The sequence below is a fragment of the Saccostrea cucullata genome, unplaced genomic scaffold (genome assembly GCF_032062105.1).
Source record: "Saccostrea cucullata isolate Sc308-1 unplaced genomic scaffold, CSIRO_AGI_Scuc_v1 ctg806, whole genome shotgun sequence".
In the NCBI taxonomy this organism is placed as follows: Eukaryota; Metazoa; Mollusca; class Bivalvia; order Ostreida; family Ostreidae; genus Saccostrea; species Saccostrea cuccullata.
Window position 1 is genome coordinate 72,272 of NW_026919417.1, and position 13,662 is coordinate 85,933.

At 32.8% G+C, this 13,662-nt stretch overlaps 1 protein-coding gene across 1 annotated transcript in view; it reads right to left on the bottom strand.

Moving 5' to 3' along the window:
* Positions 1-1,943: 1,943 nt before the first annotated feature.
* The window catches only part of LOC134231092 (uncharacterized), a 42,515-nt gene continuing 30,796 nt past the window's right edge, over positions 1,944-13,662 (bottom strand). Inside the window, exons 6-8 of the mRNA XM_062713019.1 lie at positions 10,063-10,143; positions 5,130-5,160; positions 1,944-2,285 (exon numbers count right to left, since the gene is read on the bottom strand). Of these exons, the coding sequence (XP_062569003.1) occupies positions 2,148-2,285; positions 5,130-5,160; positions 10,063-10,143 (250 nt within the window). The 3' untranslated portion in view covers positions 1,944-2,147. The remainder of the gene's footprint in view (positions 2,286-5,129; positions 5,161-10,062; positions 10,144-13,662) is intronic.

A 13,662-nucleotide genomic window follows, 5' to 3' on the forward strand; every position in this document is an offset into this window, starting at 1 on the left:
GTTTAAAACTACTGATTCAATTATCTTTTTGACATATTTTTAAAATATTTATTCCTTGACTTATTTAAATCATTCTGTTGATTTTTTTTTTGTAACAATAGATCCATGGGCCTTATAGGTCACCTGAGCATCATGCAACAACTTTCCAATGATTAAATTTGGTTCATGTTTTAAACTAGACACCATGGCATTCACAATTTAAAAAAGAAAAAGCACCATTTCCCATCATTCCTATACAGTTGGCAATTGCTTAGTCTGGTTACTTAATACGCATAGGCAGAGTAGAGGGGGAAAATGCATTTCAACTGATCAGTAATATTCAACAAAAATCAGCAGTGCCCCATACCACATTTGAACCCCTGACCTTAGGTCCACACATGTCACAATTTTGGAAAAGGCACCCATGCTAATAAAAATAACAATACCAGGAGCAGATTTCATAGAATTAATTCATTTCAGTATAAAAGTAGACCCCCCCCCCTCTGTGGCACCCCTGACCCACCAGGGACCTTGAAATTCACAATTTTGGAAGAAGGGCCCTTACTAATAATAGCTATAAAGGTAGTTCCTCTGCTTAATACCCAGGAGCAGAGAAAAAGATTTTCAAAGATTACGTATTTTAACTATTATCAATTGTACCCCACCCTAAAACAAGAACCCTTGACCCTGGGACCATCAAGTTCAAAATATTAAAAGAGGCACTCTTGCTCATCATACTTTGTACTTAGGTAATTCATTTAATACCTAGGAGCAGGAAAAGAAGATTTTAAAAAAAAAGTAGTACATTTTCACTATATAATCAATAGAGCCCCACCCTAACACAGGAACCCCTGAATCTGGGGCCATGAAATTCACAATTTTGAAAGAGGCATTCATGCTCATCATAACTATGGACTTACTTAGTTTGTTTAATACCTATGAGCAGAGAAGAAGAATTTCAAACAATTAATGCATTTTCACTATATAATCAATAGAGCCTCACCTTGACGCCAGAACCCCTGACCCTGGGACCATAAAAATCACAATTTTGAAAGAGGCAATCTTGCTAATCATAAGTATATACTTAGTTTATTTAATATCCAGAAGCAGAAAAGATTTTCAAAGAAATAATGCGCTTTTACTATTTTATGATCTACATGTATATAGCCCCAACTTAACACCAGAACCCCTGACCCTTGGGCCACGAATTTCACAACCTTGGTAGTAGACTCAATTCTTATTATCATCATGCCAAAAGTTTGTCTGCTAGATGTCCAGTAGTAAAGTAGAAAATTTTTAAAGATTGCATTAATTTTGGTGGTTTTGGCCCCACCTCTCTGGCCCAACGGGGGTAGGGGCCATGAATTTTACAATATTTTTCCCTTTACACTCAGATGTTGTATACCAAATTTGATTGAAATTGGCTCAGCCGTTCCAGAGAAGAAGCTGAAAAAATTTACGACCGATTGGCACCGGACGATAACAGATAGCAATAGGTCACCTCAGTGACTCAGGTGACCTAAAAATTGAATCATGCATTTTCCCTGAAGAAAACTTAAAATGTATTTTATTTACATGTGAATGTTCAATTCTGAAGCTATGTACATGTATGTTGTATGTTGTAGGTTGTTGGCCTCGAGCAATAGAAGATACTGATCAGAGCTGTTCCTTGCACCTTGGGAAAAATATTCTGGTCTATTGACTGTTCAGGCATTAAATAATTCTAAAATTTATATCATAGATGCGCAGCACCTCCAAAACACCAATAGTGTTAATTGATACATACTCCATTTGCCAGTTTTGATCCGTTGATTCCTTATCTTCATTAATTATGATTTTGATTTTTTGAAATAAAAAAATCATTTGATAGCACGTTTTTTTTAATCTTTAAGTGTAAAAAAACAAGCGAATGTAAAATATCAATTTATATATTTTCTCAACAAGTATTAGAAAATTCAAAGTATATCTGAAAAAAAAATATTATTTAAATAAGTTGAACGTTTATTTCTTACCATCAATGGATTGTCCTAAGTATTGCATATTATGAAATTGCATATATCATAAATAATCATTTTACAATCTACAAATGATTTCTATGTCTGTATCCTTTTTTTCCTTAAGCAAGTGAGTTTGTCATACATAAAAAAAAAAACAAATTAGACGTTTGTCTAGAGACCTGTCGACTGTTTCAAAAAGAGAGTGTTTTCCTTTTCCCCGGTATCCTTTTCTAGCTTCTGAATATTCTTCAACTTCAAAGCCTCGTCTGGTACCTGGCATGAATTGCAGTAACATTTGTAGTTTTTATCCTGTTTAATACAAATAAATGCTTTTGTAAGAAAGTCTTTCTAAGTTCATCGTAACTATATCTTACAAATTATGCATATACAATATACAATTCGTTTGTTGAAGACAACGTATATAAATGCACATCATACAAATTAAGACTAACGCAGGTACATTAAGGTTTCATGTAGAAAAAAAAACGTTTTGTCTCTGCCTTTACTCCTTTGAACTCCCTACAACTTGAGCTGTCATGATGAGGGGGGGGGGGGGGGGCTGCCATAAACATTTCACCTTATTTCAATATACATGTACATATTACTTGTTACAGAACTAGTGTAAAATGAAGCAGAATTTGTTCAAAATTTTATGCGTGAAAAAAATAAAATCCTACCTGTGGTCTTCAACTCGACATTCAGGTAAATCGACAATTTACAACGGTCATTCAAAGAAATACTTATACTATGCTCCTCGTCGTATTATTATTATTACAAAATCAAAGATTAAGTCACTTTCTTAAATAAAACATTCTTTTCGTATAATTTTTAAGTTTCATATTCCATTTCAGTAAATAGGACTCATGTAAGCTAACCTACGGAAAACGTTTAACCAGCATTGTGGTGTCAAAGACATCGTTGAAATAGTTTCCCAAAAATAACTGTACATTTTAATTTCATACACAGTTTATAAAATGAAAATTAGTAAATAACTCAATTTTGACGCTGCTTCGTGAACCAGTTTTGTTGTTTTCATTTTTTGTTTTACTAATATGAAGATATTTTCCAAAGATTTTCTACAAACTTTTTAAAATACCCTCGTATTATCAATTATATTGAACAATGATAGTTAATGTCCATGTCTATGCTGATACGATAAATTCTGGTGAACATGAGATAAAAGATGCCATAGAGTCTGACACATTTGTTTCATACTTGGATATTTTTACTTGAAAAAGATTATAATCGTAATCTAACAACCATGCTCTATGATAAACGTGATGTATTTAAGTTTTCTATCGTCATCTTCCCTTACTAATGCAGCAATAAATCTGCATCACCTGCAGACGAAGTTTATATATCTCAGTTGATTCGATATGCAAGAGCATGCTTTACGTCTGAACAATTTCTAAAACGAGGTAAACTATTGACAAACATGTCGATGAAACAAGACAATCAGAAGCGTCGTTAAAAGTCATTTTTTCGTAAGTTCTATACAATACAAAGACCTCGTCAGCAAATACGATGATCATTGAGTCAAATGCTGACTGTTGTTTTTTATACTAATTGTTAGTCCATTATTTATACACTGAATTAACGACAGATTGTTCCGTTATTTCATAATTATGACAGGAAGCACGCGGCGAGTGTGATGGGCGGCTGGGGATGCTCACTCCATCATGGCATCTGATCCCACCTCTGTTGTTTCGGAGGGCTATGTTTGCTCCACTCCTATTTTTTTATTGTTTTATGGACTTTGATATTAAATCTATTCATTATCTTCCTATCATTTAATTTAATCGTATTTTGGAATCTTAGCATCGGATATTTGAAAAAAAAAAGTATTATGTGTGACTGTTTTCATAACTAATACGAACAAGAGGCCAACGAATCACACTTCTCACCTGGGGCCGATTTACAAAAGGACTTACGACTTAAGACCAACGTCGATTATTCACATAACTTTTTAATTAACATTATATTGAAAATTATTTCAACCCTTTTAATAGGAATGTGGTAAGATATTTATACACCAAAAATTTCTCAGAGAATTATTTTGCAGAATTTTACAGTTTTTGGTCTTAGTCGTAAGTTCTTTTGTAAAACGGACCCCTGTGTTCTATGCCTAGGAAAAAAAAATATAAGCAAGAATTAGTTCAGTATTAAAAAAATTTAATGCATTAGTGGTTAATTGCATCATTGATTAAAAGTGACTATTCTACTTAAAGTATGAACTCTTTTGAGGTCCCAACCAACCAAGATTGTCTGGATTTGAACAAACCTAAATCTACACTACCATAGGATGATTTATATAAATACGACTAATTATGGCTTTCCTGATCTTGAGAAGAAAATTTGCAAAATTGTATGCAAATTATTGTTTTGAACGCATGTAAAGCTAGCGCTTTAAGAAGCCTTACAATTGCTGCAAACAAAATTGCTCCCTGTTTAATTTTACAACAGATCATAATATTCCAAGGATTGTCGATATTGCTGTAGAAATATCAGCAGTTCAATTGTTTTGTTACTACAGGTGTATTTGTAAAGTTTTGAACAAAACCTTGGTAACATCTCACAGTCATGTGAATGTTCTTTTATTTCTGATCAAATGCATAATATTTGTGCATAACATACGATACGTTTATATTATAAGATGAATTAAAAACTTTATTCTTTAAGATATATACAGGTACCTCTAATGCTAGCTATTTTTATTAGTCCAGTTGCATCCAGATACCTAGAGATCTAGAGACACATTTTATAGGGGACGTCATGAAATTATCGAAATATGCATCTCAAAATGTACTTGATATAGATATTAAATAACAATTGACATACCTTGAAGCTCAAAACAGTAGACTTAAAATTTTGAAATCACAGAATTCATTATATTGTTGAGTGCTCATTTTTCTAAGGTTTTCATGTATATATACCTACCAAAACACATCACTAATGTGAGTGTAGTTCTTTTGCAGTTAAGGGAGAAAAAAACTTAAATTTTCTACATATTTTAAATGCCCTATAGTTTCACGCAAATTACTTTGAAGGAAATGAAATATATGCATTTGAAACTTACAAGTAATGAGATATGTTTTAAGTTTTTAGCTTTGTCAAATATATGTGTATACTCAGTTATTCGTTTTAAATGTCTACCTTTGTTTTCCTTTCATTCAATTTTCTGTCCCTGTAAAACAGTAAATATTAGCATTATTTGCTAGCATTTAAATCAAAAAATGTTCAAGTTTGAACTATTCAGCAAAATGGTTTATAATAATAGTGTTTAAATCATTTCATTTGATATACTTATTTCTGTGGAGATCAAATATTACATATATAAAAAGCATATTCACATGAGTGAAATATTCACATGAGGGACGTTACAACACAAACAAACACATATAAAACAATCAAAGAAAGCCAGCATCGTTTTCCCGACTCGGCGTCTATGACAATATCGATCAATCAATCGTTTATTAATTGTTTCAAGTAACAACGACTTTCTATTTCATTATATCTTTTATATATTCTATGTACAGACCCTGAGACGTGCTGCTACCCCAAAAAAGCGTGTAACTTTCGTGCGCTTTCCATTGTGTGCAAACCATGTAGCGTTTCGTGTAAACCGTGCAGCGTTTCTTGCAAACCGTGTAGCGTTCGTGTACTGTTCGTGCAGCGAGCGTGTGGGGTAGTAGCACGTCTCAGGGTCTGTATGATTAATGAATAACTGTATAAACTTTGTTGGTTTCATGGTGTGATCAATCGATTAGCATGCGTGATAATATGTACAAACTCTAAATAACTGAATTTTTATGCACAAAATTTTCACGCAAGCCAATGGATTGATCATCGTCATGATGCAAAAAAACTTACTGTTAATTCTTATATTTACGTGTACATTCTATTGATTTTGCAAATTTTCAGGTTCTATACCCCCTCTTCTGTCTTTATTTGTCCCGTCCCGCACGTGACTTCTTTAATCTCGCGTTTTCATTTTCTTTAAACTTTATCTATCCTTATGACGTTCCATTTGAAAAATATTTACAAAGTTTCTAATGCCCTGTTCACACGACGAGTTTAATTCGCAGTAAATTAATGCGAAGTAAACTAATGCGAATCAAAATAATGCGAATTAAATTGCGTTCACACGACAGCTAATGCGAAGTAAACTAATGCGAATTTTATTCTACTTCTACGACCAGGCGTCAGTAATTCTATTATGACGTCATTTGCAAATCACGTCATCTTATGCAGGAGCAGATGCATTTGATATAATGTTACAGTGTCTGTACACACATTTTAGTGATTAACACAATTTTCCTTACTTTTTCACTCAAAAAATAGCACAAATACTTCAATTTGACCACGGACATGTGGCATTTGACCTTATTTTGCCATTACGCATGCCTCAAAATTTAATTCGAATTAGCTTCGCTTGGCGTTCACACGGAGCTAATGCGAAGTAATTTAATGCGCAGTAAACTAATTCGAATTAAACTAATTCGCATTAAATTCTCCGTGTGAACGCGAAGCGAAGCTAATTTGCAGTAACTTTACGTAATTCGAATTAAACTTTCCGTGTGAACAGGGCAAAATTATGAGGACGCACTATTACAACGCACTTTAAAAAATTCCGCACTTTGATATTTTTTTTCAAAGTGCGTTAAATTTGGGACCAAATCAACACAGTTTGAAAAACTAAAATTTCTGTTCAAACGCACTTTGAAAAAATGTGTATTGCTTGGTCAATATTCTTGCAAATCTTAGGTATGATAAATAATTGAAAATGTCTGATAACTCTTCAATGATTAGGTCACTTCAGAATGTAACAGTGAGCGATTTTGATTTTTCCATATTTTGAAAATTCTTTCTCTCTTAAATGTTTTACTGTACTTAATGTTTTTCAGTTTGCATGTATTTTATGTAAACTTATATTTATTGAAAATTTTCAACGTTTTTTAGTTTGCATGCATTTTATGTAACCCCAAATTTATTGAAAGTTTTCAACGTTATACCAGTCATGCAAATACATATATTTGGATGTAGCAAAGGCATCAGTACTTGATGGGGCGGGGGTAGTCACACGAATGTTTTGCAAAAATATACATAATGTAAGCATCAAAATTTTGGGCTTACGGTACCTTTGGGGGTGGATTGGTGGGTCTACACTCAATTTGCTACCGACGGCTTTGTACAATGTAAGAAAAAAAGAGAGTTGCGCTGAAAGATCTTCTACTCGTTTTGTCCTTGTTCTCAAAAAGGTTAAACGAGTTCATGTAAATTAAACAGTTTTTCGAAAGATATAATTATTACAAATTGATTCTCTCAATTACTAAAATCTATAAGTCTAGAATTTTTTTTTTTTAGTATTCATTTTTTTCAAAGTGCGTTTAATGTCCCCATGGTAAAAAATGCTTATGTACACTCTTAAAGTTTCTGAAACGTTCTACTTTCCCATTTTCCGTTCGTTCAGCGTGCGTTCACCGTTCGCTCTCCGTTCACAGTAATGCGTTCACCGTTCACCGTGCACTCGCGTTCACCCTTCACCTTTCGCTCTACGTTCCGTTTACTTTGCGTTCACCTTGCATTCACCGTTCACTTATCGTTCAGTCTTCATTGTCATTCAGAACTCCGAAGTGAAAGGACTTATCTTTTTGATGGTAAAGATTTACATGTTTATTTATTAAATAACTTAGATATCGTGTTTGAAGAATAATTATTTCATTGCAAAAAAAAGATATATGATATTAATATTTCTGTTATCATTATTCAGCTGTAACGTTATTCATGTAATTTCCTTGGAAAATGATACATTTAGTACCTACATGAGTATAGAACGATGCTAAAATATTAAATCTAAAAAAAGGGCAGTGTACAAATGCTCCGCGCACGGCAACAATTTGTTGCAATGTTAATGACGACAAATCATTAAGGAATGTATAGTAATTAATCCAAAACTTTTACAAGACAAGAATACACAAAAAAAATATTTCTACAGTAACACGTATTTTATACTACACGTAGGTCTGAGATTTATGAACAATTCTGCAAATATTCACTTCATTAAATATCTTTAGAGCTAATTAAATTGATAGCGTGACTTTAAATTTTAGAAAAAGACCAACTGTTAAAAATAATTTATTATTAGAGAAGGAAATGCCTTTCTTCACCGTACTAAATAAATGTTTGCCGTGCAGTATAAGCCCCCCCCCCCCGGTGCCTTTTCTCCCGAAAAATTAAATATTCTTTGTGAGTATTTTCAGTATTTAACCTACTTAATGTGTATTGTACCTCAAGAAAATCAGTCTTAAAACCAACACCAAAGAGTCATTTAACAATAGTACTTTAGAATACACTTGTGCCGACAGTAGTGTTTTAAATTAGCAGGGAATATGTTTCAAACTCAATTTAAAACTTAATCCTTCCAGGTATATATTTCCATTATTTATTATTTTTCTGCAGGAATGCAAAAATCAGATCTAGAAATGATAGGGAAAAATATCAAATCTTCTTGGAAACATTAAGTGACTACCTTCGGCATGTTCGGTGAAACGCGATTTCCACACCTCCGCTGTGTCGCATGATATTGATTGGCAGGACAAACACGTGGTCTTCCTGTGAATCGTGTAAACTTGATGACGGAAAATAAAAGCCAATAATTACTGTCAAATGGATTTACTGATCTAAAAAAAAATTGATTACCTTTACTGCTTGGAATATTTAGGAAAAATAATAAGAATTTTATTTAATACAACAGATCTCTCTCTCTCTCTCTTTCTCTCTCTCTCTCTCTCTCTCTCTCTCTCTCTCTCTCTCTCTCTCTCTCTCTCTCGTACATTTCTCTGTTTAATAAAAACTGTGACAGCACATTACTTATTTAGTTTTGAAAATTTAATCTATATCAAACGTTTGAATGCCTCTTTATTTCCATCATCTTGCCGAGTATCATCACGGCCGGGAAATGTCTACATATACATGTACATGTAGAAGTAAGCTAAAATAATCATCATAAAAGAATACAAAAGACACATAAATAAAAATATTTTGTATTAGAATTTTAAAAATTCGAGAGGTTTTATGAAATACGTCAGCAGACAATTGTGAATTCGAAAAAAAAAATCCGTTATTTTACTCATAGTCACCTTAGCACGGAAATACATGTATGGTTGATTCAACCACATACAATGTAATTAATTCATTCTACAAGTAGTAGTTTTATCTTCTAATGTCCATATTATTTTTTAGTGAAAAGATATTTACTATACATATAAATACATGTAAATTAATTTAATATATAAACTACACACGTTCGGTAACAAATACACATCTTTTACGGCAATTAAAATCGTGTTATAAAACTATCGATTAAAATCAAAGGTGCATATTAAACAGAAAAAAATGTTTTTATTATTTATTTATTTATTATTTCATCTACTGGGTATTTATATTAAAGCAACTGAAATAAGAAATACAGAATAATTTTAATGCAAGGAAAAGATCTGAGGCATTCCGAATAAATCGTTCATCTTGCGTTCACCGTTCGTTCACCGTTCACTTTGCACTCGCGTTCGCGCTCCGTTCGCCTTATGTGTTCACCGTTTACACATCGTTCACCAAGTTGCGTTCAGCGTTTGCACATCGTTTACTCACTGTTCGCTCTGTGTTCGTTCACCGTTCGATCACCGTTCAGGTGGGAAAGTAGAACGTTTCAGGGACTGTAACGCACTTTAAAAACAATTTTTTAAAGTGCGTTGAGTGTGTCTAAAATTTAACGCACTTTGAATTTTTCTTTTCAAAGTGCGTTGATTTTGTCCCAATTTTAACGCACTATGAAATTTTTTTTCAAAGTGCGTAATTTTTTCAAAGTGCGTTGCCACAATGCACGTTGTGGGACTTGTCAATATATCATGGAGTGATGAACGTATAGCTTTGACGGAAAGCAATTTACTGTCAATGCAAAAATGTATTGTACCACTAAAAATGTAATATAATTATGTAATTTCATACAGTTTATATATATATGTCATACACTTATTGATTGGTATGAATATGAATGTTAGTAGTTTAGTTTATATAGTCATGTACTTACAATTTACAATACATGAAAGACACGGCAGTTACAATGGTAATCATGATCACAACGTCACCAACAATGGTTTCAACCAAGCTCCTGAAAGAATAAGAACTGTTATAATATATATAATTAATGATTTCGATATGGTTAGCGTAGGTTTAAAAAAAAGAATTCATTATCATGATTAGCGAAATACTTTTTTTTACCCACTGCTGTTTTAACACCTTTCTGGAATAATTTTAACCAACAGTTAAATGACAAGGTAGACAATGCAAAAGCCAATAATGTAAGAGGAAAATTATAACGTAACGACTGGTAACTTTTAATAATAAAGACATAAAAGACACAATGTATTTTGCAATTTATATGTCAACTCGGGTAAAAGTGGCACACAACGTCCTGCGGTAATGGTCAAGTACGTTATACATGTAAATAGTACCAATAAAGAGAATTATTGTCACTCAAAAAATCTCTTCTTTCGCATGCAGACAGTACCCCTTGACCTTGCAAAATACAAATACTTAAAATAAAATAAAATACTTTCAAATACAGTGAAAACTGTCTAATCCGACACCTAAATAATCCGACACACTGTGAATTCCGACGTTAAATTTCTTTCCCATTTCACTATTTTCCATGTTTTTAACACTGTGCAATCCGACACCCTGTCTATTCTATTTAATATTATAGTGTATTAATTACTCTCAATACCTTTTAAGAATGTAATAAAGTACACATCATTTCATTAAATTGTACTTTTTTTTAATTGGGAAAAACAAATACTTGAATAATTTGACGCAGTAGTATTATTAAATTTGTCCTTTCTTATTCCACTGGGCAGTGTGTTAACCCACTATGAATATCAATAGTTATTTAATTACTGAACACATTACCGTCCTTTAAAAGAGGACTGCAATACATGAACCCTATGCATGACTTCCTGAATAAAATACACATAAAATTTCTATATATAGTAATTATAAAAAGGAATTTTTTTTTGTATTATCTTGTTATTTTCATCGTTTTTCAGTCTCGTCTTGAAATGATATCTGACCTTGGTCAGAGTGCCAAAGTTCCTGGTATCAAATGAAAGGTCATGTCACAAGGATTAAATATGTGAAGTATGAAAGCCATATCCCTAACCCTTTGAAAATTATTGTTAAAGTTTGTTTTAAAAAAAGGCAGTCAAACTCTAAGGTCAAGTTCAATGGGTCACAGCTCTTGGTATGGTATGAATGCATGTATGTGAAGTGTGAAAGCCCTAACCCTCGACGTTCAAAAGTCGTGGCCAAGGTTAAAGTAAAAGTAAGAAAATCTCCAAGGTAAAGATCATAGTTGTTGGTAACCAATGAACGGTCTTTACCACAGTGATCTTCTAATACCAGAACTAAGTCAAGTGTCATTTATGGTGCCTTTTACTCCAAACTTCCTCACAAAACTGTAAATTAGCATTCTGTTGGGCACTTTCATTACAGGATGTTGTTTTCTCATGGTTCTAATGACTTAAGTTGTTTTCTCATGGTTCTAATGACTTAAGGAGTGGATTTAAACCCATATTAAAGTTTGATAATTTCTATCAGCTGTTCACAAGAAGGTTTCATATTAAAAATATTATGACGTCATTTGGACATCATAATCACCAGAATTTTTAAAAGAATTTCATGAAAAATTGTCAGATAAAATGTATGCTAGTACACAAGATGCTGACTAAATATCTTTGTGAATGCTTGTGGTTTAATATAGTTATAGATGATTAAAATGGTAACATATGTTTTGGGACAAGTCTTAGTGTCTACCCTTTAAGAGTTATGGCTAAAGTTTAGGAATTTTTGTGTAAAACCGGGTCATGCTCCAAGGTCAAGGTCAAAAGATCAAATTTGGTGGTACCCAAAGAAAGAGCTTGTCATACAGAGTACACATGTGAAATATTAAAGTCATACCTCCACTACATCAAAGGCTATGGATTAAGGTTTTCTGTGGACAAACAGACAAAAAGACAGACAGACAGCTAGACGGACGGACGGACACGATAAAAACTATATACCCCCGAATCTTCGATTACGGGGGCATAAAAAGAGAAAATGTAACATTCAAAGAAGATTACTGTAGAAGTACTTTTTTCCGTGTGGAATTATTTTACGCTATGTACGCGGTCACAAACTTTCCGAAAAATTTGTTAAAGCGTACTTATATAAATGTAAAGATTATAGAGACAGTTTAAGAAATCCGCGTAATTTTCTACCAGCGGATTAAACAGAAATTGAGATTCCGCAGAATTATGACCCTGTGGAAAACAAGTAAGTCTACAGTATATAAAAGAGGTCATTGAATATTCAGATTTGGGTAGTATCACAAACAAAACGAAAGAGGGTATTGGTGTAAGCATTCAAGATTAATTGAGCAAAAAAGACAAATACTTAGTAAAGTAACATCAGAGAACGACAGAATTGGAAATATTAAAGATTAACATGAAAATCGTCTTTCGGGACATCTTTACCCTTAACAGGGTCCCCTTAATGAATTATCTGATAACAAAACTTGTTTGATGCGAGTATTGAAACAGATAATATGAGTCACTTACTTTACCTTCACCTTTTAAATAATAATAGAAAAGCATGACGGATACCAGCGGATATACTTATGAAGCTTTTGTTAGGACTATGACATATCTGAAGACGAACTTCAGACATACCTTAGTCCAAAATAAGACAATCGAAGCTATGTGCCAATGCACTTTGAAAAAATAACGCACTTTGAAAATATTTTTTTCCAAAGTGCGTTAAATTTGGGATCAACTCAACGCATTTTGAAAAATTTTTCAAAGTGCGTTAAGAGTCTACATCAAAATCTTTTACCATGGACACACTTAACGCACTTTCAAAAAAAAAGTAAATCATTTTTAGTAATAGAAAGATTTTATTTGTTATTTATCTTTCAAAAAAACTAACCCTAACCCTAACCTCAAAAAAGAATTGATTTACTCCCGTCAAAAAGAGGAGAAGATGGGTATAAGATCCCTCTGTCCAAATTTTTATCTTTCCAATACATAGGTATCAGTAACAAACGAGGGAGGGGAGCAATAAACCCAAAAAGGGTAAGCTGCATTTTCAATGCGTATACGATGTATATATATCTTTCCAAAATAATTGGGGGGCTTAGCCCCCCCCCCTCCTCCCCTGGCCCTTCGCCCAGTCTCGATGTCTATGCTATACTCAAAACATTCATATAATTATGTATTTACCTAACTGGTATGACGTTGAAAACTTTCAAAATTAAATGATTAAATTTAAACAGATGAAAACTAGAAACTTTTAAGCACATTAAAACGTATGAGAGAGAAAGAATTTTCATAGTTTTGAACAATCAAATTGCGCCCTTTTTATTATGATAAATGCTAAGTTGCTTAAAGCTGTCAACTTTTAGTGCTCCCCTCACACCTTTACATCTACTTATCAAAGACTAGATTTAAAAAAAAAAACGAATTAATTTTCTTAAACAATTGTCATTTCTTCAAGAAACTTTTCCCTATTATTTTATCAAAACCTCAAATATTTAAAACGTCAATATCTCAGGTCGTGAAGTGACTTTATCATAAAAAAGTTATCCAACCAGGAT